General features: G+C 48.7%; 1 protein-coding gene across 7 annotated transcripts in view; it reads left to right on the forward strand.

The window, feature by feature from the left end:
- CFAP46 (cilia and flagella associated protein 46) overlaps positions 1-27,855 on the forward strand; it is a 136,711-nt gene that overhangs the window by 82,280 nt on the left and 26,576 nt on the right. For all 7 annotated transcript variants that reach the window (XR_011506863.1, XM_014856853.3, XM_070520533.1 and 4 more), the window contains exons 31-44: positions 327-476; positions 11,822-11,970; positions 12,802-12,900; positions 13,639-13,771; positions 14,702-14,848; positions 17,317-17,517; positions 17,625-17,731; positions 19,425-19,601; positions 20,564-20,699; positions 24,044-24,232; positions 25,000-25,188; positions 26,745-26,879; positions 26,951-27,130; positions 27,656-27,826. Coding sequence is in view for 6 of the 7 variants with exons in the window: in XM_014856853.3 (XP_014712339.3) it covers positions 327-476; positions 11,822-11,970; positions 12,802-12,900; positions 13,639-13,771; positions 14,702-14,848; positions 17,317-17,517; positions 17,625-17,731; positions 19,425-19,601; positions 20,564-20,699; positions 24,044-24,232; positions 25,000-25,188; positions 26,745-26,879; positions 26,951-27,130; positions 27,656-27,826 (2,163 nt within the window). In the remaining variant the exon portion in view is untranslated. The remainder of the gene's footprint in view (positions 1-326; positions 477-11,821; positions 11,971-12,801; positions 12,901-13,638; positions 13,772-14,701; positions 14,849-17,316; positions 17,518-17,624; positions 17,732-19,424; positions 19,602-20,563; positions 20,700-24,043; positions 24,233-24,999; positions 25,189-26,744; positions 26,880-26,950; positions 27,131-27,655; positions 27,827-27,855) is intronic.

Raw genomic sequence — 27,855 nt, forward strand, 5'->3', positions numbered from 1 at the left:
AGGTGGGGAGGGGCCTTGAGCCTGGGGCACCCCAGGTAGACTCTGGCTGTGCAAGGGCAGAAGGCCTCTGTTTGCACTCTTGGAAGTGATGTCAGAGCATGGTTTGGAGGTAAAACTGAATGTGGCTTTGGTTTGGCTGCTGCCGGGGCTGGGATCTTAGGGCAGCCAAGTGCCGTGGGGCTCGAGGGAGAGTGCAGACACGCAGCCCTCGGTCTCCAGGGACACTGCCTTCTCAAGGCTCCTGACCTGTCTACTCAAGCTGTAACACCTGGGCGTACATTTTCAACTCCACTTGATAAAGCAAATCCTGCATTTCTGCCTTTCAGTATCAAATCCCAAGTCCTAGCAAACTGCCTGAAGCTTTGCCAGCAAGCATAGAAGAATGGGCTTCCTACTCCTGCCCTGAAGAAGTGGTGTCTGTGTTTAAACAAGATAAAAGTGACTTTACTATTAACCCATCGAGTATCCAGAAGCCAGTAAGTTGACTTAAAGAAATTGTCCCAGGCCTTGGAAATACACTGGCTAGCCTGCATTCCCGCCGTATCGTCTCCTTGACTTGTAGGTCCAGCCAGGGTCTTCCATTGTGAAATGTTCCCAGAAAGAGGAATACAAGAACAGGCCTTTACTTAGTGGATTGTTCAGAAGGGAGCCACGTCACCGCCCGGGTCAAGGCACAGGGACAGTCAGCCCCGGCCCCTCCCGCAGCCCACACTCAGCCACACTCTACCCTCATCCATGGGAAACACTTCCTTCTTTTCCTCACACATTCACCACCCAAGTAACACCCCTAAATGTGAACATTAGTTGTGTGTTAGTGTCCTGTGGCTGCCATAACGTGTTACCACAAACCAGGTGGTTTAAGCAGGAGAAATGTGTTCTCCCATAGTTCTGGAGGCCACAAATCCAAAATTGGTACCACTGGACCAAAATCAAGGTGTCAGGGGGCCACGTTCCCTCTGGAGGCTCCAGGAGACGATCCCTCTTACCTCCTCCAGCTCCTGGTGCTTTGGGGCTTGTGGCTGCCTCACCCCAGTCTCTGCCTCCGTCTTCTCGTGGCCTCTCCTTTGTGTGTCACGTCTCCTGCTGCTTTCCTCTTGTAAGGACCCATGTGATTACATTTAGGACACGAGGATAATCTCCCCATCTCAGGATCCTTATCTTAATCACACCCGCAGTCCTTTTTTGCCGCATAAGGTCACACGTACAGGTTCCAGGTGTTAGCACCTAATGACTTTGAGGGCCATTATTCAACCCACTGCGTTCTGCCTGTTTTCCGTGCTGTGTAAAAATGGAATCATTCAGTGTATAATCTTTGGTATTGGCTTCTTTCATTCAGTTCTGTTTGTGGGACTCCTCTGTGCTCGTTTGTGTCTCTACAGTTTTTTTATGTTTGTGGCTGTAGGATATTCCATGGCATGACTGGACCACAATCTATTTGTCCATTCAACTGTTAATGGACATTAGGGTTCTTTCCAGTCGTGGCTATTACAAAGGAAGCTGCTGTGGGCATTCATGTACATGTGCCTCAGTGCCCACATGCCCACGTGTCTGGAGCAAAATGCCCAGCAGCAGAATTTCTGGGTCATAGCATGCGTATCTTCAACCACAGGGTATATGGCCAAATTGCCTTAGAAAGTGATCACGTCACCCACAGGGGCAGGAGTCCCTGTGCCCACAGCCTTGCCAGCCTCATGTGGCTCACCTTCTGGACCTTGACTGTTGGTGGATGTGTGGCAGCATCTCATGTGACTTAACTGGACACTCCCTGGTTACAGCAAGGTTGGATGCCTTGCAATGCTTGTTGGCCATTTGTAGATCCTCCTTTGTGACGGGCCTGTCCGATCCACTGCCCACACTTTATTACACTGTCTGTCTTTTCCTTCTTGATGCAAAGGAATTCTTCGTCTATTCTGGAAAAAGCACTGTGACAATTTGTGGACAGCAGATCACCGTCCACTCCGTGCCTTGGCTTTCTTGAGGTTTTCTCGTGAATAGAGATTCCTAGTTTTAAAGTAATAAAAAGTATTAATCTTTTTCCTTGTGACTAGTGCTTTTTGTGTCCTCTTTTTTTAAAAAAAATCTTCTTTTCCCAAAGGTCATGTAGATATTCTCTTACAGTGTTTTTCCAAGAGCCTTATAGCTTTACGTGTGAGATTTAGACCCATAATCTGCCTGGAGTAGGTTTGTGTGTGGCATGAAGGGAGGGATCTGGCTTCAGATTTTTACGTCTGGATATCTGCATGTTCTAACATCATTTACTGAAGAAGCATTTGCCCACCTTCTTTGCACCACGTTTGTCACAAATCAAGTGTGCACATGTGCACCACCATCTCACTGTCTGGATTCCTGAGCTTCCTAACCTTGATGTGAGGTGAACGCCCCCTCACCTGACTCTTGAGGAAGGTCCTGGAGGTCCTCTCCGCTTTCCATCTTGCTTCCACGTGATTTTTAGAACCAGCCTGTCAGATTCCATTTAAAGCCCTGGTGGAGTTGTGATTGTGATTGAATTGAATATCTAGATCTGTTTTAGATTTAGGGCAGAATTGATATCTTTGTCCTTTTGAGTCTTCCAATCCATGAACATGGTCTGTCTCTGTTAATTAGTTCTTTTCTAACTTCTCTTGACAATGGATTTGAGTTTCTGCCTGGAGGTTATGCACATGTTAGATTTATTTCCATGTATTGATATTTTTGATGCTATTATAAATATACCTTTTTGTTTCATTTTTTAACTCCACATGAAATATAGAAATATATTGTTTTCATGTTGACCTTGCAGTCATCAATTTTGTTAACCTCTTAATAATTTTGGTAATTTACCTGTGGATTCTTTTGGATTTTGTGTGTATGCAATCATTTCATCTACAAACAATTTTTTCTTAACTTTTTATTGAGATTATGATAGTTTACAATCTTGTGAAATTTCAGTTGTACATTATTGTTTCAGTCGTGTTGTAGGTTCACCACTTCACCGTTTGTGCCCACCCCCTACCCCCCCTTTCCCCTGGTAGCCACTAATCTGGTCTCTTTGTCTCCATGTTTAACTTCCACATATGAGTGGAGTCATACAGAGATTGTCTTTCTCTATCTGGCTTATTTCACTTAACATAATACCCTCAAGGTCCATCCATGTTGTTGTGAATGGGACCATTGTATCCTATTTTATGGCTGAGTAGTATTCCATTGTATATATATATGCACCATATTTTCTTTATCCAATCATCAGTTGATGGGCACTTAGGTTGCTTCCACATCTTGGCTATTGTAAGTAATGCTGCAATGAACATAGGGGTACATGGGACTTTTGGAATTGCTGATTTCAAGTTCTTTGGATAGATACCCAGTAGTGGGATGGCTGGGTCATATGCTATTTCTATTTTTAATTTTTTGAGAAATCTCCATACTGTTTTCCATAGTGTCTGCACCAGTTTGCATTCCCACCAGCAGTGTATGAGGGTTCCTTTTTCTCCACAACCTCTCTAACATTTGTTACTTTTTGTTTTGGTTATTTTTGCCATTCTAATGGTTGTAAGGCGATATCTTAGTGTAGTTTTGATTTGCATTTCCCTGATGATCAGTGATGATGAGCATCTTTTCATGTGCTTATTGGCCATCCATATATCTTCTTTGGAGAAATGTCTGTTCATGTCCCCCGCCCATTTTTTGATTGGGTTGTTTGATTTTTTGTTGTTGAGTTATGTGAGTTCCTTATATATTATGGAGATATATGTCAGATATATTTGTCAGATATATGACTTGCAAATATTTTTTCCCAATTAGTGGGTTGTTTTTTGTTTCAATCCTGTTTTCCCTTGCCTTGAAGAAGCTTTTTAGTCTGATGAAGTCCCATTTGTTTATTCTTTCTATTGTTTCCTTTGTCTGAGAAGACATGGTGTCCAAAAAGATCCTTTTAATACTGATGTCAAAGAGTGTACTGCCTATATTTTCTTCTAGAAGCCTTATGGTTTCAGGTCTTACCTTTAGATTTTTGATCCATTTTGAGCTTATTTTTGTGAATGGTGAAAAAGAATGGTCAATTTTCATTGTTTTACATGTGGCTGGCCAGTTTCCCCAGCACCATTTGTTGAAGAGATTTTCTTTTCTCCATTGAAGGCCCTCAGCTCCTTGATCAAAGGTTAGCTGTCCGTAGATGTGTGGTTTTATTTCTGGGCTTTCAATTCTGTTCCATTGATCTGTGCACCTGTTTTTGTACCAGTACCATGCTGTTTTGATTACTGTAGCTTTGTGGTATGTTTTGAAGTCAGGGATTGTGATGCCTCCATCTTTGTTCTTTTTTCTCAGGATTGCTTTAGCAATTCTGGGTCTTTTGTTGCCCCATACAAATTTTAGGATTCTTTGTTCCATTTCTGTAAAGAATGTCATTGGGATTCTGGTTGGGATTGCATTGAATCTGTACATTGCTTTAGGTAGTATGGACATTTTAACTATGTTTATTCTTCCAATCCATGTGCATGGAAAGTCTTTCCATCTCTTTATGTCATCATCAATTTCTTTCAGGAAAGTCTTGTAGTTTTCGTTGTATAGGTCTTTCACTTCCTTAGTTAAATTCACCCCAAGGTATTTTATTCTTTTTGTTATGATTGTGAATGGTATTGTGTTTTCTGTCAGTTCGTTATTAGAGTATAGAAATGCTACTGATTTATATAAGTTGATTTTATACCCTGCAACTTTGCTGTAGTTGTTGATTGTTTCTAATCGTTTTCCAATGGATTATTTGGGGTTTTCTATGTATAAGATCATGTCATTTTGAACAGCGAGTTTCACTTCTTCACTCCCTATTTGGATTCCTTTTATTCCTTTCTCTTGCCTAATTGCTATGGCCAAAATCTCTAGTATTGTGTTGAATAAGAGTGGTTATAGAGGGCATCCTTGTCTCATTCCTGTTCTCAGGGGGATGGCACTCTGTTTTTACCCATTGAGTATGATGTTGGCTGTGGGTTTGTCGTATATGGCCTTTATTATGTTGAGGTAATTTCCTTCGATCCCCATTTTATTAAGAGTTTTTATCATAAATGGCTGTTGGATCTTGTCAAATGCTTTCTCTGCATCTATTGAGATGATCATGTGGTTTTTATTCCTCAGTTTGTTGATGTGGTGTATCACGTTGATTGATTTGCAGATGTCGAACCATCCCTGTGTCCCTGGTATGAATCCTACTTGATCGGGATGTATGATCCTTTTGATGTATTGCTGAATTCGGGTTGCTGGAATTTTGTTGAGAATTTTTGCATCTATGTTCATCAGTGATATTGGCCTGTAGTTCTCCTTTTTCGTGCTGTCCTTGTCAGGCTTTGGTATAAGAGTGATGTTGGCCTCATAGAATGTGTTAGGAAGTGTTCTATCCTCCCTAATTTTTTGGAATAGCTTGAAAAGTATAGGCATTAAATCCTCTCTGAAAGTTTGGTGGAATTCCCCAGGAAAGCCATCTGGTTCTGGGCTTTTATTCTTTGGGATGCTTTTGATTGCTGTTTCAATCTCTTTCCTTGTCCTTGGTCTGTTCAGATTGTCTGTTTCTTCCTTACTTAGCTTTGGGAGGTTGTAAGAGTCTAAAAATTTATCCATTTCCTCTAGGCTATCCATTTTGTTGGCATATAGCTTTTCATAGTATTCTCTTATAATCCGTTGTATTTCTGTGGCGTCTGTTGTTATTTCTCCTCTTTCATTTCTGATTTTGTTTATTTGAGCTTTCTCTCTTTTTTTCTTTGTAAGTCTGGCTAGGGGTTTGTTAATTTTATTTGTCTTCTCAAAGAACCAGCTCTTTGTTTCATTGATCCTTTCTACTGCCTTTTTGTTTCAATAGCATTTATTTCTGCTCTGATTTTTGTTATTTCTCTTTTTCTGCTGACTTTGGGCTTTGTTTGTTCTTCTTTTTCTAATTCAGTTAGGTGTAATTTGAGATTGCTTATTTGGGATTTTTCTTGTTTGTTAAGGTGTGCCTGTATTGCAGTGAATTTCCCTCTTAATACAGCTTTTGCTGTACCCCATATGTGTTGGTGTGGGATGTTATCATTTTCATTTGTCTTCAGGTGTTTTTTTATTTTTTCTTTAATTTCTTCAATGATCCATTGCTTGTTCAATAGCATGTTGTTCAATCACCACATCTTTGTCTCTCTCTCAGCTTTTTTCTTGTAATTAATTTCTAGCTTTATAGCATTATGATCAGAGAAGATGCTTGTTATTATTTCAATTTTTTTAAATTTATAGAGGCTTGCCTTGTTTCCCAACATATGGTCTATCCTTGAGAATGTTCCATGCACACTTGAGAAGAATGTGTATTCTGCTGTTTTTGGATGGAGTGTTCTATATATGTCTATTAAGTCCAAATGGTTTAGCTTTTCTTTTAATTCCACTGTTTCCTTGTTGATTTTCTGTCTGGATGATCTGTCCAATGATGTGAGTGGGGTGTTGAGGTCACCTACTATTATTGTGTTATTTTTGATAATATCTTCTTTTTGTTGCTAGTTGCTTTATGAACTTTGGTGCTCCTGCGTTGGGTGCATAGATATTTATAGGCATTATTTCTTCTTGATGGAGTGTCCCTTTGATCATTATATATTGCCCCTCTTTATTTCTCCTTACCCGCCTTATCTTGAAGTCTACTTTGTCTGATATAAGTATTACGACAACTGCTTTCTTTGGTTTGCCATTATCTTGGAGTATCGTCTTCCACCCCTTCACTCTGAGCCTGTATTTGTCATTGGAGATGAGATGTGTTTCCTCGAGGCAACAAACTGTTGGATCTTGTTCTTTAATCTATCTTGCCACTCTGTGTCTTTTTATTGGAGAGTTCAATCCATTTACATTGAGGGTGATTATTTATGTATGAGGGCTTAATTCCATCATTCTGTCACTCGTTTTCCAGTTTTCCTGCATTTCCTTTGTTTTTCATCCTGTGTGTTTTGGTCTACCCATTGATTTCTGTAGTTTCTTATGCTGTGTTTCTTAGTTTTTTTTCTTATTTATTTTTTGTGTTTCTCTTCTGCTTTTTAGTTTAGTGGCTACCCTGAAGTTTGTATTCAGAATCTTGTGCATAGCATAGTCCATTTTCTGATGGCTTCTTATTTCCTTAGTCTAAACTGATTCAGTCCCTTTCCTCCTCCCCTCCTAAGTTATTATTCTCATATCTTATTCCAACTTGAGTTGTGAGTTTGTGGTTAAAGTGACAAGATTGTCTTTGTTTTTTCTTTCCCTTTATCCTTATGCTATAGTTGAATGTTTTCTATCCTATTCTGATTCTATCTATTTGTCTCCTTACTCTGTGTTTTGTGACCCCTTTCTCCATTTTTTTTTCTTTTTTCAGGTATGAGGGCCTTCTTGAGGATTTCTTGTAGGGGGATTCTCATGGCTACAAATTCTCTTAGCTTTTGTTTGTCTGGGAAAGATTTAATTTCTCCCTCATATCTGAAGGATATTTTTGCTGGATAGAGTATTCTTGGCTGAAGATTTTTGTGTTTTAAAGTTTTGAATATATCATTCCATTCTCTCCTAGCTTGTAAGGTTTCTGCAGAGAAATCTGCTGAAAGCCTGATAGGGGTTCCTTTGTAGGTTATTTTCTTCTGTCTTGCTGCCCTGAGTATTCTTTCTTTGTCATTCATTTTTGCCAGTTTTACTACTATATGCCTTGCAGTAGGTCTTTTTACATTGACAAATCTAGGGGATCTGAAAGCTTCCTCCACACACATTTCTCTCTCATTCCCTAGATTTTGGAAGTTTTCTGCTATTATTTCTTTGAGCACACTTTCTGCTCCATTCTCCTTCTCTTCACCTTCTTGGATACCTACAATTCTTATGTTGCATTTCCTCATTGAGTTGGATATTTCTCAGAGACTTTCTTCATTTCCTTTTAGTCTCAGTTCCCTCTCCTCCTCTGTCTGGAGCATTTCACCATGTCTATCTTCAGTTATGCTGATTTGCTCCTTGTGGTGTCCACACGAGCATTCAGGGAGTCTGTATTTTGTTTTATCTCTTCCATTGTGTCTTTCATCTGTAGTGTTTCTGATTGATTCTTCTTTATAGTTTCAATCTCTTTTGCGAAGTAGCTCCTGAACTCGTTGAATTGTTTCTCTATATTCTCTTTTACCTCATTGAGTTTTTTGACAATAGCTATTCTAAATTCATTGTCGTTTAGTTTACTTATTTCTGCATCCCTAGGACTAAATTCTGAGTGCGTGTCATTTTCTCTCTGGTCTGGAGTTTTGATGAACTGCTGGATGCTGGAACTATGGGTTTTTCCCATTGTGACATTACCACTATCGCCTATCGCCACTGGGTGGGGGTCGAGAGCCATGTATTCTGAGCCCTCCGCCTTCAGCCAAGATGGTGCGGTGTGGCACAGATCAGAGGAGTGGTGCTTTCTCCTGCATGAAGTCCAAGGTTTCCCAATCAGCTCTCGCTATCTGGTCTCCTGGGGTCTTGGCTTGACGAGGTCACCCCACGTGAAAGCTTTCACCCCATTAGAGGGCTTCCCTCTAGGCTGCAAGGGTGTTAGGGAGTCCTGGGTGATCCTGTGGACGTGCGACCACTCCCCCACTCCTTCCCTCAGGGAGCCTCCCATGGCAGCAATCCCAGTCTCTAGGGGAGGGAGCGAAGTTCTCTCCTACCCGGTTCCAGCTTCTCCGAGGGGGGCTCCAGCAACTCAGCCCTCCGTCATTTGGCTGCTGTGGGTCTCTGAGGATTCCTGTGCTATTAGGATGTTTTCTGTTGGAATATGGTTGCTCCTTTTTGTTGTATGTTGGAGGGGAGAGAGTCCCAGGCAAGCTCACTCCACCATGATGATGACGTCACTCCTGTAAACAATTTTTACAATCACTATACCTTGTATTTCCTTATCTTGCCTTACTCTACTGGCCAAGACCTCCAGCATAACGTTGAATAAAAATGGTGACAGCATACACCCTTATCTTGCTCTCTATCTCAATGGGGGAGTTTTTGACATTTTACTATTAAGTATAATTGATGTTTTTTGTAGGTTTTTATAGATATTCCTTATTGACTGAGAAGGTTCCTTTATTTCTATTTGCTACGAGTTTTTTTTTCTTTTTTGAGGAAGATTAGCCCTGAGCTAACATCCACCTCTAACCCTCCTCCTTTTGCTGAGGAAGGCTGGCCCTGAGCTAACATCTTTGCCCATCCACCTCTGCTTTATATGTAGGACACCTGCAACAGCATGGCTTGACAAGCAGTGTGTAGGTTTGCACCCAGGCTCTGAACTGGTGAACCCCAGGCTGCTGAAGCAGAATGTGCGAACTTAACCACTGCACCACCAGCCCAGCCCCTGCTATGAGTTTTAATCATGAATGGCTGTATATTTTTATCAGAAATTTGTGTCCATCCATCCAGGGGTAATGTTTGTCTCCTTCACTCCTTTAATTATGCTGGTTTCTCTCTGAGGGCTGTCAGAATGCAGTCACTTTGGTTGGAGGCAGCACTCATGTCTGCGTTGTCAGGTTAAACTGGCTCATATCTTGTTTGGGGTGTTTGCCTCTATGTTCATGAGAAAGGTGAGTGTTTGATTTCCCTGTCATGCTACACCCTTGTCAGGATTTGGCAAAAGGTTATGCTGACTCTGAACTGTGTTTTGTTCCAACACTTCTGACACCAGAAGTTCCACACCAACAGCCAGTTCTCCGTGGACACCAGCTGGCTGTCCTACAAATTAACTCAGTCCTGACACCAATTACCTGGAGTTAGAGCGGGCCCCACAGGTCAAGGGCTCAGTCCCTCAAGACTGCCCCCATTTCAGAGCCCATCATGAGGATTGGGTCCCTGCCATCCCACTTCTGTCTGGCCTGGCTGAAAACCGGGGTTCCCGTGACTCCTCCTCAGGCTCGATGACTTGCTGTACCAGCTCACCGAGCTCAGGGAGGCACCTTGTTATCGATTGTCGGTTTGTTGTAAAGGATGGTATAAAGGATGCAGTGAACAGCCAGAGAAGGAGGTCCAGGGCGGGTCTGGAAGGGTCCCCAGCACAGGAGCTCTGTCCCCTGGAGTGGGGATGCGCCACCCTCCTGACAGGTAATGTGTCCACCAACCCAGAAGCTCTCCAGACCCCTTTGTTTAGGGTTTTTGTGGAGTTTCCATGACACAGGCATGATGTATGAGGTCGTTGGCCTTGGTGACTGATCCATCCCCAGCCCCTCTCCTGTCCCCAGAGGTCCAGCCCTCTGATCCCAAGCTTGGTTCCTCTGGCCCCCAGCCCATCCTGGAGCTGTCCAGGGGCTGCCACAAGTCTCGTCATGACCATGAACTCAGGAGCTGTTGGAAGGGGCTGAGGAGTAGCACAGGATGCTCCTCTCACCCCCGTCAGTTGGGACACCTGAGGGTTTTAGGAGCTCAGCACCAGGAACCAGGGACAAAGGTCAAATATGTGTTTCTTATTATATCACAGTGTCACCCTGACCTTTTCAGTCAGTTAGGAAGTATTCCCTGTTTTTTTTTTTTTACTATTCTTGGGGAGAATTTGTATGAATTATTTCTTCCTTAAGTGTTTGGAGGAATTCCCTGGTGAAGCCTCTAGGTCTTCTATTTGTGAAGATATTAAATTACAGATCCAATTTATTTAATAGTTATAGAGCTCTTCATATTTTCTATTTCTTCTTGTAATAATTTTTGTGGGCTTTGTTTTTCTAGGATTTTCCATTTGATGTAGTGTTGTTCTTAATATTCGTTTATGACCTTTTGGGGTCTGTAGGATCTGTAGAGCTTTCTGTGGCTCCCCCACCCCATCTTTCTTGATCAACCTTGCCAGGAGTTATCAATTATTAATCTCTCAAAGAACCACATGCTTTCCAGGCCACGCAAATGCCCCTGGGCTTGGATGTAGGCCCCGAGAGGGCTGCTCTGCTTCTAGATCACCCTGAATTCTAAGGTGCAACTGTTTGGGGACGCAACCTGGGCATTTAGCTTTTAGTGGGCTCTCAGCTCCAGTGTTTTGTGTCCATTATGCAGAGAAAAAATCAGAAGTACCATTCAACGTCTCAGCTGCCTCTTCAATCAGCAGACACCCCCAGGACAAATGTACCCCAATAGGCCAGGTTCATGTCTCTGGATTTCCATCTTTTTATAGCTCTTGGCCCAGTAATTTTTCCCAGCATTATTCACTCTTTCATGCTTTTAAGCAGATTTTTAAAATAGTTCATCTAACTCTTCTAATTTTCTACTGAAGAATAATTGTTTTATCAAACTTAGTCCAACATTGGCACCAGCCCCATGGCCTAGTGGTTGAGTTTGGCGTGGTCTGCTTCAGGGGCCGGGTTCAGTTCCCAGGCATGGACCTACACCACTCATTGGCGGCCATGCTGTGGCAGTGACCCACATGCAAGATAGAGGAAGATTGGTGCAGATGTTAGCCTTAGGGTGAATCTTCCTCAGCAAAAAAAAAAAAAAAAGCGTATTCCGACTTTACAAGAATTATCAGTTCTTCTCTATCTATGTTAAATTTTAAAGCAGTTGTTTGTGCACATAAAAAGTTCTGTTTTCTAATGGACCAGTAGTTTTTAGTGGAAAAAAATAAAAACGTTAATTTGAATCAATACATAAACAGATTGTTTTGTGAGCATCTTTAGCTAAACTTGGGTGCTGAATATTATAGGTAATTACACATGACTAAGTGAAAGCCACTGAAGGCAAGAAGGAAGAGAGCACAACATCCATTCGTTCGGTCAACAAACCCGCTTGTTGAACATCATCCGTGTGCTGGGCACTGTGAAGGACAGAGTTCTTTAAAGAGAGACCTGATGAGCAAGTGGCCTGACTTTCCTCCCCGTCTCTGACCTCACATGTTTCTTGTCTATTTATGTAGACGTACAGTTTATATTATCTGGACCACTTGGTCAGGGCCCTGCAGAAGATGTCCCTTGATGAGCTCACAATCCCGGTCCTGCAGATGGGTGTAGTGATTGCAGCCTCCGTGGTAGAAAGCAAGAGCCTCAAAGATCTCTACCACCTTCGGTCTGTACACCTGTTTTACTTTCAGGGAAATTGGGAAGCGTCTAAGTGGCTAAAGTGAAAGTTTCCCCACAGCAATGTAAAAGCAAACAGCATTAAAATATTAATTCTGTAGTTGACTATTTCTGTAAATAATAAAGTCCCTATGATTTTTGAAGCCAAATAAATCAAAATACTTGAACACAAAAATAGAATTTTTATTTTTAAATTTCTCCCTGGTCCTTAAGAGAATATCATTGTTCTAAGGAAATACACACTATTAGAATAAAGGGGCATTGTATCTTCAACTTACTCTCAAATAGTCCAGAAAAAGAGACAGAGAGAGAGAGAGAGAGAAGGGGAGAGAGAAGTGGGGGGCGGGGGTGCGAGGGAGAGGCGCAGTGGAGGCAGTGGCGAAGCGGCCGCCGAGGGGGTCTGGCTGAAGGACCAGCAGGGGTTCTGTGCAGTGTTTGAGCAACTTTTCTGTAGGCTTGAAATCACTTCAAATAAAATCGCTTTACACAAGGATCACAGCAGCCTCTGCCTGAGCTGTGGCGGGGGTCAGAGCCCCATGGTGCCTCACCTTTCCCTAAAGGGGACCCTGACACGCAAACACAAGTGCCTACTGAGTGAAATACCTGAACTGGTGTTGAAATGTTTTTCCACCTGAAATTTGATAGAGCCACCTGTTATTTTTCCCTAATAATTTTGCTTAGCTTTAAAAATTATTGAAAATATCAAATTATACATCTCTGTTTGCATTTACCAATTTTTATCAAGCACACTAAGGCCAGTGCAGCCTGACTGATCCCCTGTGTTCACTGTGATGGTGCTGACACTCCTTCTCGCCCCCAGACTTGCCCTGGTCTGTTCCGAGTTGAAGCTGCGAGAAGCAGCTGCCTACCATGAGGAAGTGGTCGGGCAGATGTACCTTGGAGAGATGGAGCAGGCGAGGTACGTTCAGGGGACCTGTGGTGCATCCTCCTGGCTGCTGACTCAGCTGACACAAGCTCACCTGTAAAGAAAGAAGGACTTGGGCAGCCAGCCCTGCTCCGGCTGTGTCCTCTCCTAGCCCCTGGCCCCCATCTCTCACCACCACCGGGCAGTGGGTGTTGCGGGGCCTCGGCCCGGGGGTGAGGCGGTGCCTGGTTGTGGGTGCAGTTTATCACTCACTGACCCCTCCTGTGTGCGGGCATCTCTGAGGCTGAGGCCGTGCAAGGGGAGGGAGACTGAGGACGGAGAGTTTACAGGAGTCCAGCTGGAGTGGCGAAGGTGAGGGAGGTGGCAATTGAAGACACACCACGAGGACAGACAATGGGAAGCTGGAGCTGTGTGGGCCCCTTGGGGTTGGCGCCAGCGCACAGAGGAAAGTTGCCTTTCCAGGCAGGGCGAGTTCTGCTCCGGAGTTTGAGATGCGTACTAAACGTCCAGGTCAGGATAGCAGATTAGCAGCTGGATGCATGAGTCCGGAATTTGGAAGAGAGAATGGCCTAGAAACGTAAAATTGGGAGTCATATGTGCCGCTAAGTCATTGGAATTTTTTAAAATCTCTGTAAACACGTGAGTGAATAGTGGCTTCTTGCAGCTATTTTAATTTATATTTCTTTGGTTACTAATGAAATTGAACATTTTCAGTTATTTCTTGGCCATTGTTTTTCTTCTTGGGCATCTTGTCTATTTTACTTATATTAGCTGCAGAAAAGAAATTGCCTTGAAGAAGGAGAAAGACAAGGAACCACTATTAGAAGAGAGTCTGCGAGCACTGAATGAGGCCATAACTGCAGTCCAGCAAGCAGAGATGCAGCCCCTCATGGCGAGGGATAAGGTACCCCACTCTGCCAGAAGTGCCTCAGTCCTAGCCCAGGGGGTGGTGACAGGACTGCAGCTCCAGCCAGTGAGCCAGGACTTGTCTTAACTGCGCACTGGGTCCAAACCCTTGTGCTGGTTTCCTAGGAATGGGTGAGCCCCTCCTTGCGGGGCCCTGGGATTCCCCAGAGGACGAGCCTGCAAGCCACCACAGAACAGGCCTGCCAGGGCCCACGCAACCCTTCAGAGAAGATGGGCTGGAGGGGGCACAGACGGGTCCTCAGCAGAGACAATGTTGCCCGGAAGGGAGGGCCCAGGAGGTCTGACCCCTGACAAGCTCTCCCTGACACGGTGGGCTGAGCTCATATGGGCTCACCCATAAAGGAAAGTAACCATCCCAACCCCATGCTCTGAAGTCACAGAGGACCTGTCACCCTGGGATTCCATTTGAGAGCTCCCAAAGTCAATGCTCGGGGTAGAAAAACACCAAGACCTCAGAGCATGCTGGCTCCTCCTGCAGGACAGGCTCAGCCCGCAACCTGCACCCAGGGCTGCTGAGGGTCCCTCGTGCATCAGGCTGAGTTGCAAGAGCTCAGTGACCACTGCACGCTGGTCAGGGTGCTACCTGGTACAGGAAGATGGCCAGGAGGAGGGAGCTGGGGCAGGGTAGGGGGGATACGGAATTCAGAGCCCGGGAGGGAGTTGGAGAGGCCCAGGAACCGGCTCTGACACACTTGGTGGTGGGCTTGGTTGGGTGTGAGGTGTAGAGGAGACAGGTGTCCCAGGAGGGAAAACTCACAGAGGCACAGGGCCTGGTGGGAACCTGGGCCGATGACACAGCCTCCTGCTCTGACACAGGCTCCTTGGAGGCGCTCCCACCTCCTTTGCCGAGGAGCTGTGGGCACAGATATCAGAGGCGGTGGCAGTGCAGGCCTGCCGTGTCTTTCAGATTTTGAAGATAAACGAAGAGACGGGGAGAGGCCTGGATGGAACATCCTTTCCCCAGTTGTGGACCCTCAAAGCGGAGGTTCTACTTGAGATGGACCTGTACCAGCCTGCAAGGCTGCTCCTGTCGGAGGCGTACCTGGCCTTCCAGGTAAGGGCCCACACCTGCCCAGGCGTCGGGGCCTGTGGGGCCTTGCAGGTGTCTGTGGCCTCCCTGGGGCTCATGAAAAGCCTGGGCTGACCAAGCTCCCTTGGAATGGCTTGCATTCCAGCCCCCTGCTACTAGGGCCTGCTGGGTTTCTGGAACCTCCTCTGCCTTGGAGCACAGATCCCTGGGCCCTGCCGGTGGTGACCCCCACCCCTGGAAGCCCCAAGCTCCAGCCTCCTCTTCCCAGCTGGGCTGTGGCTTTCCTCCTGGGCTCTGTCCCCGACAAGGATAGATGCCCTTGGGAAAAATCCAGGGCAAAGTGGAGCCGCCCACTTGTGCGTCCCGCCTCCCAAAGACTGTAGCTCCCATGCCCTGCCCATGCCAGCTGCTCCCCAAAGCCTGTAGACAGGAGGTTCCGTCTCCATCCAGCATTCAGAACTGCGTCCACTGGGAGGGTGAGGCACAGCTACAGACCAGACAGGTTGTCACTTGTTTTGAAGAACTCCAGAGAGAGAAAAGTCCCTGATAAAACTATAAAAATGGCCCTTGGGAGGTTCCAATCTCTGTTTCAGGCAGTGGGGACAGGTGTGTGCAGACCAGACTCAAGAGGGAGTGTGGCCTGGGGAAGAGACTGAGAAGGCTGTGCCAGCTGATGAAGGGAGCACGCACAGGGTGGGACCCGGGGTGGGGACAGCACTCTGGTGGCCACAGGCTTTTCTGAGACCAGAGGAGGAGGAGCACAGGCCTTGAGGAGCTCCTGGGGGCGAGAGCCGCAAAGGGTGGATGGGGACTCACCGCTCTGACCCCGGAGGCCGAAGGCAGTGGGCCGTTGTGAGCTGGCGCTGGTTTGTAACAGAAGTCCTTTGCTTTATCAAACCCACCCTCTTGCCACAATCTGGCCTCCAAGCCTGTGCCTGTGCATCCCTGACCTTCCCCGTCAGTCCCCCCTCAGGCCCTATAAAGGAATTGCCCACACCGTCGTCCTCACCTCCGCCCAGCCACCACCCACCCCTCCTGAACCTTCTCTCACAAGGCAGGGGACCAGGTCTGCTTGGCAGCCTGCCCACAGGCACCTTCCCTCCTGGCCATCCACCCACCCCAGCTCCCTGGCTCTCTGTCTCTCTCTTAGCTGTTCTGTTTCAGGGTCCTCCCCTCGCCTACGCCCCTGAGCCCCCCACCCCACGTCTGCGAGTCTCAGGTTCCACCCCCGCCTCGGCTTCCTCCCTGGGTCTCGGCTCTCAGACCTTGGTGACATCTCCCTGTGATGACGTCTCCCCTCGCGTGTCTGCAGGGACTGGCCCCTGTCTCCATCCACTCCTCAGGAGGTGACTGTGCCTGCACCCATACACGGTTCCCACAGGAACCTGCTCTCAGCCTCTTCCCTCTGGCTCCACCCACCAGCTCCTGGTGCTGTCCCCGATCCTGTCCAGCCTCTACGCCCACCTCCTCTCTATGTCCACCTCTGCTTTGCCTGCCCTGGCCACTGTCACATTGCAGCCACACCCACGCCTGCACTTGCCTTCCGGGGCCCTGGCTCTTGGGATGAGAGGTCTCAGGCCTACCAGGCCCCCCACTTCAGCCTCTTTGGGTCACATGCTGGCTGCTTTCTCTGGGCCCAGCCGCCGTGGACTGCTCCTCTTCCTACCTCAAAGCCCTGGGTCCTCCTGCCAGGGCTCAGTCCAGAGGCCAGCAGTTTCCCTCACCTCACCCCACCTGCGGGCCACCTCTGACCGTGTGCAATGCATGGGGAGTGAGGGTAGCCCTGGCCAGCCAGTGTAGAGAAAGCCTAACAGATGTGGATGCTCGGCCAGGTCACCTGCCCCTCTGCCCTGGACCAGCATCTGGAGGGGTGCTCCTAGCCCCGGGGCCGGCACCCTGAGAGGGCACTGGAGTCTGCTGCTGAAGGGAGGGGGCTTTTCAGGGCTATTAGCATGTTCTAGAACCCTGGAAGTAGGTTTTAACACCTGCACAGGCCTCAAGCTCACCCCCATGCCCTGAGGGCAAATATGGGGCCGCCTCTTCAGTGGTCAGAGAAGCTGGGTGGATGGTGGGTGTGGAAAGGCCCAATAGCTAGAGGTGCTCACGCACTCCCTCTCTCCCTCTCCTTTCTCCCTCCCTCTCCTCTCTCCCTCCCTCTCTCTCCATCATTCTGTCTGTCCTCTGTCTTTCTCTCTCTCTGTCTCTCTGTCTCTCACTCTTTCTGTGTCTGTCTCTCTGCCTGCCTGTCTCTCTCTCTGTCTCTCTCTCTCTGTCTCTCTGTCTCTATCTCTCCCTGTCTTTCTCTCTCTCTCTCGTTCTCTGTCTGTCTGTCTCTCTGTCTCTCACTCTCTCTGTGTCTGTCTCTCTCTGTTTCTGTCTCTCTGTCTCTGACACTGTCTCTCTATGTCTCTGTCTCTCTGTCTCTGTCTCTCCCGCTCACTCTCTCCCCCCACCTCCTCCCCATCCTATCTCCGTATGAATATCTTTTTTAGGAGCTTGAGGATCCTTGTGCAGAATCAAACTGCCTGTATCTTCTAGCACAGCTGGCAAACAAGGAGAGAAACTATGGCCAAGCTAAGAAGCTGATAGAGAGGGCTCAGCTCCTGGGGGGAGGTGAGGAGTTTTGGTACAAGTCGACGCTGACCCTGGCAGATGCGCTCTTGTGCACGGAAAAGGAAGGAAGAGAAGTGGCGGTGAGGAGCTACAGGCGCCCCGGGCTGTACCTGGGTGTGGTTGGCATGCCCAGCGGGGACAGAGGCCTGTGGGCGACACACTGACACCAAGGCGGTGTCATCCTCAGGTCTGCCACCTGTTTCAAAAACTCATAGATGCCTTCAAAGTTCTCAAGAAAGAAAGGCCTAACCGATCGTCTGTGTTGGAATTCATGGCCGCAGACCTGGAAGCCAGGTGATGTTCTGTAAGAAAAACGGTTAATTAACATGAGTGTCTGGTTTGCTTTTTCCATCTCGTAGTTTTCATGCCATATTTCAAACTTGTGAAGTTCCTGGACTTGCATATCGAGGGCCAGGTACCCACACCCTTCTACCCAGCTCCAGAAAGCTCCAGCGTGTCCTGTGCTTACTTCAGACCTTCTCTGAGAAACAGAGCCTTCTGTCCCCGAGCCCCTCTGGCTGCCTGGCCCCTCAGGGAGGTGGCTTCGACTTTGGCCTGCTGGCTCCTGGAGGCAGTGTCTCTTCCTTTCCAGTGAGCCTTGTCCTTGGGGTGGGCATGCAGGCAGCCTGGTTTGTTCCTGACTTCTCGGGGAACCTTCTCAGTTCCCATCAAGCATGAGGTCGGTTTCCGTAGTCACCTCAGAGGTTAGGAACAGGCGCCACCCTGGCTGGTGGGCTGTCGGGGGCGTCCCGTCCTGTTGCACGGGGCTCTCTGGGGCGGCCCCCCCTTTCGTCTCTGCTCTGCTGGTGGTCTGAGCCTCATGAGGGGGCCGCAGCAGCAGGGTTTCTGGGCTGGCACGCAGGCCGCAGGCGTTTTAGAGACAGAACTTGGAAGAGTGTTACTATTTCCTCTATGGTTATCCGTCTTTCAGATTTTTAGTGTATTTTGAGCCATCTTTCTGGTAATTTGTATTCTCCTAGAAAATTGTTTTCTCTGGATTTTCAGCTGTTAGTATAAATGTTCACAGCTTCTTTCTTTTTTTAAAGATTGGCACCTAAGCTAACAACTGTTGCCAATCTTCTTTTTTTTTTTTTTCTGCTTTTTTCCTCCCCAAATCCCCCCAGCACATAGTTGTGTATTTTTAGTTATGGGTCCTTTCTGGTTGTGCTATGTGGGACGCCACCTCAACGTGGCCTGACGAGCGGTACCATGTCGGCGCCCAGGATCCGAACCAGCGAAACCCTGGGTCACCAAAGCGGAGCACATGAACTTAACCATTCGGCCATGGGGCCAGCCCTGTTCACAGCTTCTTGTCCTGTAACTTGCAAAGTCTTCAGCATAGGTCTTTGCCCCTCGTTGTAGTTTATCTGTGCCATCTCTCTTCTCCTAAATTAGAGTTGTAGGTTACAACCCGACTTTTTCAGAGAAGTAGCTTTTGTCTTAATGACAATGACCAAAGCAGCAGGGCCCGTGTCTTTTTGCTTTTTAATTTTCTGCTTCGTCTTAGCTCAGCTCTTCTTTTTGTGCTGGCGAGGGGGCTGTTCATGGCTGTCGTTTCTTTTCTCAGCGGATCACTTAATCCCCACCCCTTCTGTCTCCTTCCCTAATGAACACACCTCTGAGCCCTACGAGGTAGCACACCCCAGACTTGATATGTGAATGGATTGTCATTTCCACGTGGGTTTTTTTTTCTGCTCAGGATTGTTTAGAAGAGTGGTTTTGAATTTCCAAATGGATGTAATGCCTGGGGGGGGTTGTTACTTTCTAATTTTGTTCACTGTGATCGAAGAATGTGGCCTACATTATTTCTGGTTTTCAAGGAGCACTCCCGACGGTGTTTCTTCCCACATCCTAGATGAAAGCTAGAGATGCTGGTGGCAGCCACATGGGTGGTCCATGTTGTCCTAGAGTTGCTGACTTTGTCAGAAACCACCAGCTACCTCAGGGCATGTGCTCAGCAGCATCTAAAGAGGAATTGCCCCCGCAGGTCTGTGAGCCTCCGCATCCAAGTCGCCCAGGAGCCAATTGAGGGCGAACCTTCTGATCGCGCGTTTCTGCTGAACCAGATGGATGACTACTTGTTGGAGATTGAGAACAGGTTCATCAGCTGTGGCTACCAAGAGCACTGTGTGGATATAAAGCTGGAGCGTGCAAAGATAAAGAGGTGAGCGGGCCTCACTGCAGATTCTGCCTACAACGAGAGCTGGCCCTCTGGAGGCCACTCTGTGCAGGGCCAGGGGCCAGCCTGCAGTGTGCTCAGTGACAGTCCCTGTACGCAGCCCCTCCCCAGGCCCGTCCTGCCTTCTCCCCTCGAAACCTCCTCTCCACTGCCACTTCCCCCACCTCCTGACCACATGCCCAGCTTTCCTCTGGGGCAAACCCCCATCAGCCCCCAACACGGCCTCCTCCTGGCCCCACTCCCTGGCCACCCTTACCTCCCTCAGGGACACCCACACACCTGCTGGCACTGGCTCTGGCCTCAGGCTCTGCCCTCAGGTGACCTCTCGGAGGCCCGCTCTTACCCAGGGCAGGGGCTGGCCTGACTCCCTCTGTCCTGGGCTGTCCTCCACAGAGGGAAGAGGGACTGGGTGAAGCCTCAGTAAACACACTCTCCTCCCATCTCCCCACCCTCCACCCTGCCCCGGCCTACCAAGTGCTTGGTGTACACGCAGGTATTTTAAAACACAACAGGCAGATCACATGTAAGCTGTTAAAAACAGCCTCTGTGAGGGAAAAGCAACCTGGACACCTGTGCAATCTAGCCTGAATCCTATTATTGTTATAGAAACAGTTTATGGTCATTGTAGAACATTGAGGAATGCAGAAAAGCACAAACAGGAAAATTAGGTATTTAAATCAGTATGATTAACACTGTGGTTTGGTTCATCTGATCTGTTAGGCACAGATTTAATTTTTTATAAAAATAGTATAGTGTGCCTACTTATTTTTGTGTTAAGCTATATTGAGAATATCTTTATATGTCCAACATCTAATTATAAAATTTTAAGTGCTAATAAAATTATGCAACGTAATTATACAGAAATTACATACCACATGTGTTGTTAGCACTGATGACATAATGCTGTGCTATTTCTGCTCTAAGTTCCACTCTTCCATCTTATGAAGGTTGTGCGCCCAAGACGAGAAAGACGAAGAGCAGAAAACTGTGTGCTACTTGGCCGCGTACCACTTGGCCCAGAGAGCCGTGGCGGAAGAAGAGCAACGATTCCACAGTGTTCAGGGCTTGCTGTCCCTTCAAGACGTAAGTGTGTGTCCTGTGTGCGTGGGCGCATTTTTGGTCACTCCCTCATGCCTAGATCAATCCCGTCAGCATGTGAATACACACACTAAACTTGCCTTGAAAACACAACAGCTGACTTCCACTAGTGGCTGAGATGGAGCAACAGTAAGTAGATTTACCCTCCCATCTGAAACAACCAACACAGACAAAAACATGAAACAAGGATTTCAAAGCACTGGATGTCAGCAACTGGAAGCAGTAAACCCGAGAAGAAGTGACCCCAGCACTGTCCATGCTCACTGCTGCCACAGGAGGGGAGCCAGGCAGGGTCTGGCTGACTGCCTGAGTTGAGGGGATAGAGCTGCGAGTCCAAGGAGGGCTGGGCAGCTGGACTTTGCAGGACAGAGGACCAGCAAGGTAAGTGCTTCACAGAAAGGAGGCTCCAGAGGTCTTCAGGGGACCTCAGGGTGTCCAGCTGGGGGCTGATCAACACGTTCCTGGGAGGACGCTACCCGGGAAGCACCACTTAGAAGGATTCTAGGAAACTGCCTTTCACTCACGCAGACCTGGGAATAGCTCCACTCACGCAGACCTGGGAATAGTTCCCACTCCACCAGCTGAACTGGACAACCGCATGATACAGGGTGCTGGGCAGAGCAGACAGCGGGCCTGCCTCTGCCGGGCTCACCAGCCTGGACGAGCCCAGCTCCAGACCCGCCTGAAGGCCTTACAAGGAGAACCTGAGAGGACCAGCTGCCTCCACGTGACTTCCTGCCCCAGGACAGAGGTCGAGGACATTTACAGAAGTAGAAACATGTCCATCCACTGAAAAGTAAAATGCACCAGGTCTGGCAACCAGGCAAAAATCACCACGCCAAAGGACAATCAAAAGCTGCGTGCAAAACTTCCCACGCAAAAAGCAGGGAAATGCAGGTCATCATATGGAGACTAACCAATCAATCAAAACCTGCCCAGAACAGACACAGAATTGGCAGACAAGGATGTTAGAGCAGTTACTATGACTGTGTTCTAGATGCCCCCAAATTAGGTAGACTTATTGAAGACACGAAAAGACCAAAATCAGACTACTACTGCTGTGAAAACTACTGTGTGAGGTGGAGGATGCGCTGGGTGGATAAATGGCTGACACTGCAGAAGACAACACAGCGATAGAGACTGTGGGAGAAAAAAGGAAGAAAGAGAGTAAGTAACCATGTCAGTGAGTGAGAAACAAGGTTGGGTGCGTGAGAATTGGTGTAACTGGAATCCTGCAAGGAGAAGGGAAGCACGAGTGCACAGAAAAAGAGCTTGAAGAAATAATGGCTGATATTTTTCCAAATTTAATAAAAATAACCATATACCCACAGATCGAATAAACTCAATGCATGCCAAGCACAAGAACTATGAATAGGAATAAAACTATACCAAGGCCATAACTAAATTGTTTAAAACCAGATTAAAAGAACTTCTCAAAATCAGTTGGAGAAAAAAGCATATGTTGTGTACAGAGCAACAGTGATAAGAAGACCACAGATTTTTCACCAGAAACAGTGTGATGGAGAAGAGAGATAAGCAGCATCTGCAAAGTACTGAGAGAAAGACTGTCAATCAAGAATTCTGTACCCAGCAAAAATACCTTCAAAAGTGAAGGTGAAATAAAGACTTTTTTCCCAAACATTCAAGAGCTACAAGAATGCATCATCAGCAGACCCACACCACAAGAACTTTTAAGTCAGTCCTCGAGGCAGAAGGAAAAGGATCCCAGATGGAGATATGATCACCAATGAGTGGAGAGTGTCAGAAATGTCAGCTTCCTGGGGAAACAGAAGATCTTCTCTCATTATTTATGTCTCTTTACAAGATAATGGGCTATTTAAGAAAACTAATGTAGCATAGGGCTTAGAACACAAGTGAAAACAAAATGTACAACAGAATAAAGGATTTTTCATACTCTGCACAAAGTAGCATAATATACCATGAACCCTGAGGCAACCACAGAGATTCCAGAACAGAGCAGTATGCCTAATAAGCCAAGAAAGAGATGAAAAGAAATCATGGAAACTATTCACCTGTTCCACAAGAAAGCAGAACAAGAGGAAAGAGAATGAAGAACAGATGGGGCAACTAGAAAACCATGCAAGACGACGAGCCATGACCTAATCACAAAATAGTCACACCAATGGAACTGGTCTGAACACGAATCCAAAGACTGCACAGAAAGGCAAAACCCGCCTCTCAGCCGCCTGCAAGAAAGCTGCTTAAACACGCCGACTAACCCCGTGAAAGCGAAAGGGCAGAAGGATTGGGTCGTGCGACGCTCGTGGGGCGCTGGAGCGCCCCGTCCACATGGGACAAAGCAAGTGTCAGGGAAAGAGCATCACCAGGACAAAGAATTTGTTCATAGCGTAAAGGGGTCAGCTGACCAAGAGGACATGATATTCTAAACATTTATACACCTAATAACAGACTTTCCAAATAAATGAAGCAGAAACTGATAACACTGCGCTGGAGAAGTGGACAAACCGCCACCGTAGATAAGGACTAAGACAGGGTGTGTCCTCTCTCTGCTTTTATTCAGAATTGTATTGGAGTTCTAGCCAATTCAAGAAGGCAAGAAAAGAAATTAAAAGCATTCACTTGCAAAGGAAGAAATAAACTGTACAGGAGACGTGGTCGTCTGCAGAGAAAATCCTGTGCATCTACAGAAAGAGTAATAGAGCCGCTAGGACTGACAGGTGAGCTTAGTAAGGTTGCAGGACGCAAGAACAGTACGCAAATACTAATGTTGTATTTCTAGATACTAGGAATGGTCAATCAGATATTAAAATTTGAAAAACCAATGCCATTTATGACAGCATAAAAAAAGAAACTCGACAAAAAAGTGAAAACTTTTACTCTGAGATCTACACAACACTGCTGAGAAAAATTAAAGATCTAAATAATGGAAAGATATATCAAGTTCATGTATCAGAAGACTTGCTGTTATTAAGATGTCAATTCTTCCCTGGATTATCGGCAATCATGATCAGGATAACTGCAGTCAGTTAAAAGGAGGGAGCTAATAAGCAAGACAGAGAGAGTGCACACGATGTGACGCCGTGCACATAAACCCTGGAAAGCACAAACTAATTTGTAGTGCCAGAAAGTAGCCAAGTGTTTCCTAGGAGGGAGGGAGTGTTACAAAGGGAGATGAGGAAGCAGGGTGAGGCGTCCGTCCATTATTTTAATTGTGGTGGCGGTTTTGTGGGTGTGTCCACACATCAGAGCACAGCGCTGTCCGTGGTGCCTCCTCGGGGCTGACTTTAAACGGAGGCTGAGCCTCGTTGGGGCACTTTCAGAGCCTCGACCATGTCCTGGTGTCTCAGCTGCAGAACGTCAACACTCCACTGATGAGGAAGCTGGCGCGCCTCAAACTCAGCCTCGTGGAGATGTCTCTGGACATGCTGCAGCTGAGCTGGGAGGACGCGCTGGAGAAGCAGCTGGAGCAGGGCTCCATGGACAAGCTGCTGGCGGACTATCTGCAGAGCACGAGCGACTACACGTCCATCGGCTTGGTAACCATCAGGAGGCTGGCTGGGCCCCATCCTGGGGTCTAGCCAGGGGCCTCTCTGATCCACAGGGGCTTATCATACTGTGAGGGGGTCTCCATCACGGTGTGCCTGCGAAGACGACTGACCAGTGGGAATAGGAGGGCCCGGAGCATTCTGCCCAAGATCCCTGAGTGTCTTTCCTGCTCAGCAGCCCAGGCGGCTGGGTGGGCTTCCAGGCCTTGCTGAGGAAAGGCCTCATCTGATGGCCCGAGGGGACCTAACTAGCTGCTGAACTAGGGGTCGTACTGGGGGGTGTCTCCTACATACATTAGGGCTCTCCTTCCCGAGTCATGACTTTGCCTTGACTAATTATGTCACCATGTGAGAGCTTGAGAAAGGGGAAGTACATTTTTTTGAAAAATAAGTTGAGTTTGCAAAGTATTTGTTTTGAAGGAAATATATATTCTGCCATTTTAGACATTTTTTTAGATTTCATGAAGTATGAATCAAATTAATTTGATGTAAATATAAATGGATCAAAGATAGTCTAAAATTTGATACAAACTCACATATTTGTCAATGAGCCCCAAATTAAGGTTATACAAGCAACCTTTAGTGATCCTCTGGAGACCCTCCCCACCAGGCAGGGGACATTTCTCAGAGTGATGGATGTCACCAGTCCCAGGGGGCCTTAGAGGGCGGATCCCATCTCGGGGACCTTAGAGGGTAGGCCTCTTGCGTTTCCTGGGGCGGGAGTGGGGGTAACCTTAATGAGGTTTGTGTTCCTGAAGCAATGGTTCACGCTGAAGCGAACCCTGGCCCACGTTGCGCTGGCGCAGCTGGGGAGCCTGCCATCACTGTGTGTCGGATGCGTGGAGATCCGTGCCCGGGTCCTGGGCCTGGCCGGGAAGGCCCTCCGCCTGCTGGCTGTGCACGCAGACCCTGTGCACCCTGCCTCCTACTGGGAGGAGAGTCTCTCAGTAAGTGCTCCTGCTTCACAGACCTCCTGCCTGTGCGTAAAACAAAAACAAAATTAAAAGTCACTGATCTTAGTAAGAACTGGGATATAAAACAGGCCTCAAATTGTCCTCGGTTAAGAAGGCGTGGCCTGAGGAAGGGAGAAAAAGGCGAGACACAGTGTTGCCAGTGGGGCCAGTGGGGCCAGAGAGAAACATGGGCTCCTAGGGACAGACCTATGGGGAAAGTTGCCCTCGCAGAGAGTAAGCGGGGAGAGGAGGGCGGGCACATGAGCGGGCCAAACGAGGAGTCCTGCACGTCTCCACTCTTGGCGTCTCCCTAGGCTCAGCAGCCCTCTGCCAGGGAGTCGGGGGTGTGCCTGAGCACTGGTGCTAAAGCCCCACCTGATGTGCAGTGGGGCCACCCAGGCCAGTGAGGCCAAAGCAAGGGCTCGAGCCCCCTGGCCACCAGCCACGTGGGTGCACACAGGCCTGAACCCTTCTCTCAAGCCCCGGCAGGGCTGCCCAGCAGGCCTGGGTGCCCTCACGACAGCACCCTACTCCAGGAAGGAACTCTGGTGAAGCTGCTGCAGGTCGGGGAAGGTCCAGATCACCATCCTAAACACCTGTGCGGGTGCCAGCTCCTCCAGCTGGAGGGCATCTGCCCAGCGGGGAGGCCAAGCTTGTTCCCACAGATCTGCTCCTTTGGGAAGACCCCCAGCCCCAAGCAGCTAAAATTTGCCCTCCAGTATGATTTGGGGCTAGTGCCCCCGCCTTCCTGCAGGGTGGGGCATGCAGGTCTGGGGTCATCCTAATGGGTTATCTGTCCTGGGTCCCCAGGGCCTAGGACGGGACTCACATATATTGGGTGAGTTGATGGTTCAACCAGTACCGGGTGGTTCTGAGTCAGGTAGACGTGGACCAGGAATGGGGCCGCAGCATGGCCCCCACTGTCCCAGCCAGTGTCCTCGTCTATGAAGTGGTGCGAACAGTAGCCGGCTCGGAGGGGCCATCAGGGAAGCCTGCACTGAGTCTCACTTGGCTGGGCGCAGGAGGCTTCCAAGAAATGCACCACCCACTTCCTCCCACTGCTCCTGCTGTGACCCTGCGAGCCCAGGGGCTCCCCCTCAACCCAGTTCTCCTGGGTTCGCTGCCCCAGGCAGGGTCTCCTTGGCATCCCCAAGGGCCCTGTCAGGGTGGCTTGTTCTGCAGACAGGCCAGCACAGGTCCGGTAGGGGCTTGCTTGTGTCTTTGTCCCTACCACCCCCCTGGCAGGCAGGCCCCTGACTCCCTCGGTCCCTGCTGCACAGTGCTGGTTGGGGTTGCAACACCCAGGGAAGGTGACTTTGAAGGGCCAAAGGAAAGTGAGCACAGAATGCAGCTGACCCGAGACCAGTGACAGTCAGGCTTGCTCCTCTTCCCACCTTGATACCCTGTTGCTCCTGCCAACCACCGGGGCCCTTGGGCCACAGCCTCACCCAGGCATCCTGCAAAGGTGCCCCAACAGCCGCGGGTGCCCTCGGGGGTGGACAGTGTGCACACTGACAAGCGCCAGCTGACAGGCAGCGCGTGTTCTGTAGGCAGGTGCTGAGCCGAGCAGCCTCAAGGGTCTGGAGATACTCCAGGAGGAGGGGGACGACGAGGAGCACAACAGCGACCTGCCGGCCTTCAGGACAGCCCCCGAGGAGCACAGCAGGAAAGGCTCAGATCTGAAGGTACGCTGCTGCCTCTGCCCTGCGCATGCCCTCCCGTGGAGCCCGCCTAAGCCCAAGCCTTGCGCCCTCAGAGGAGGATGGCGCTGGCCCGGCGGTACCTGGCGCAGGCGTCTGAGGTGCTGCTGCAGTGCCTGCAGCTCTCCCTGGGCAGCAGCCTCCTGGACGTCGCAGCAGCCGCCAGCCTGGAGATGGTGGAGTGCGTCGGCAGCCGGGACCCAGCGGCCGCCTGCCAGTTCCTGGTGTTGTCACAGGTGCGGACCTGCCCTGGGTGCCTTCCATGAGGCCCTCCTCGGCCACCTCGGGGGAGGGAGGTCCTCGAGCACCCGGTGCTCCCCCAGCTGGCGGCCCCCCAAGCTGGGCTGCAACTGGGGCCTCTGTCTTGAGAATGGTGCTCAATTAGAGGAGAGAGCCGTAGATCCCAGGAAGAAGGTCGGGGAGGCCGTACTGTGCGGCTGAGATTCTCCTCAGCCCCAACCCCTCTTATCAATTCTTATCCAACCCCCCAAGCAGCAGAAGCTCTCCACGCCTCACATTCTCGAGGCATAGAGCAAAGACACGTTCATGTGTCCCTCCCTGCATCCCATGGCGGGCAGGCACTGGGTTCACAACGTGAAGGGCTGGCAGCCAGGAGAAGCGGGGCGTACCGAGGGAGCTGGTTCCGAGAGCCAGGGCAGCCCCAGGGCCCTCGTCCAGGCTCCAGCCTGGCCCGTCCCACATGGACACCCGGCCGCCCTAGACGGGGCTCAGGCCCCTTGCACCGCCGTGGTCTGTTTCAGAGCTGCTCGGCCTCGGCGATGATGCGTGATGTCCTGCTCACGGCCACGGCCGACACCAGCAGCTCCCAGCTGGCGGCCCTGCTGCAGCTCGAGCACAAGCTGAAGCTCCAGGAGAGGACGTCCACCAGCCTGTTCACCAGTGTGGAGCAGAGGCTGGCTGCCATCTCCAAGGTAACCAAGCTGGGGGCACCCTCTAACCC

Source organism: Equus asinus, chromosome 2, assembly GCF_041296235.1.
Source record: "Equus asinus isolate D_3611 breed Donkey chromosome 2, EquAss-T2T_v2, whole genome shotgun sequence".
Classification (NCBI taxonomy): domain Eukaryota; kingdom Metazoa; phylum Chordata; class Mammalia; order Perissodactyla; family Equidae; genus Equus; species Equus asinus.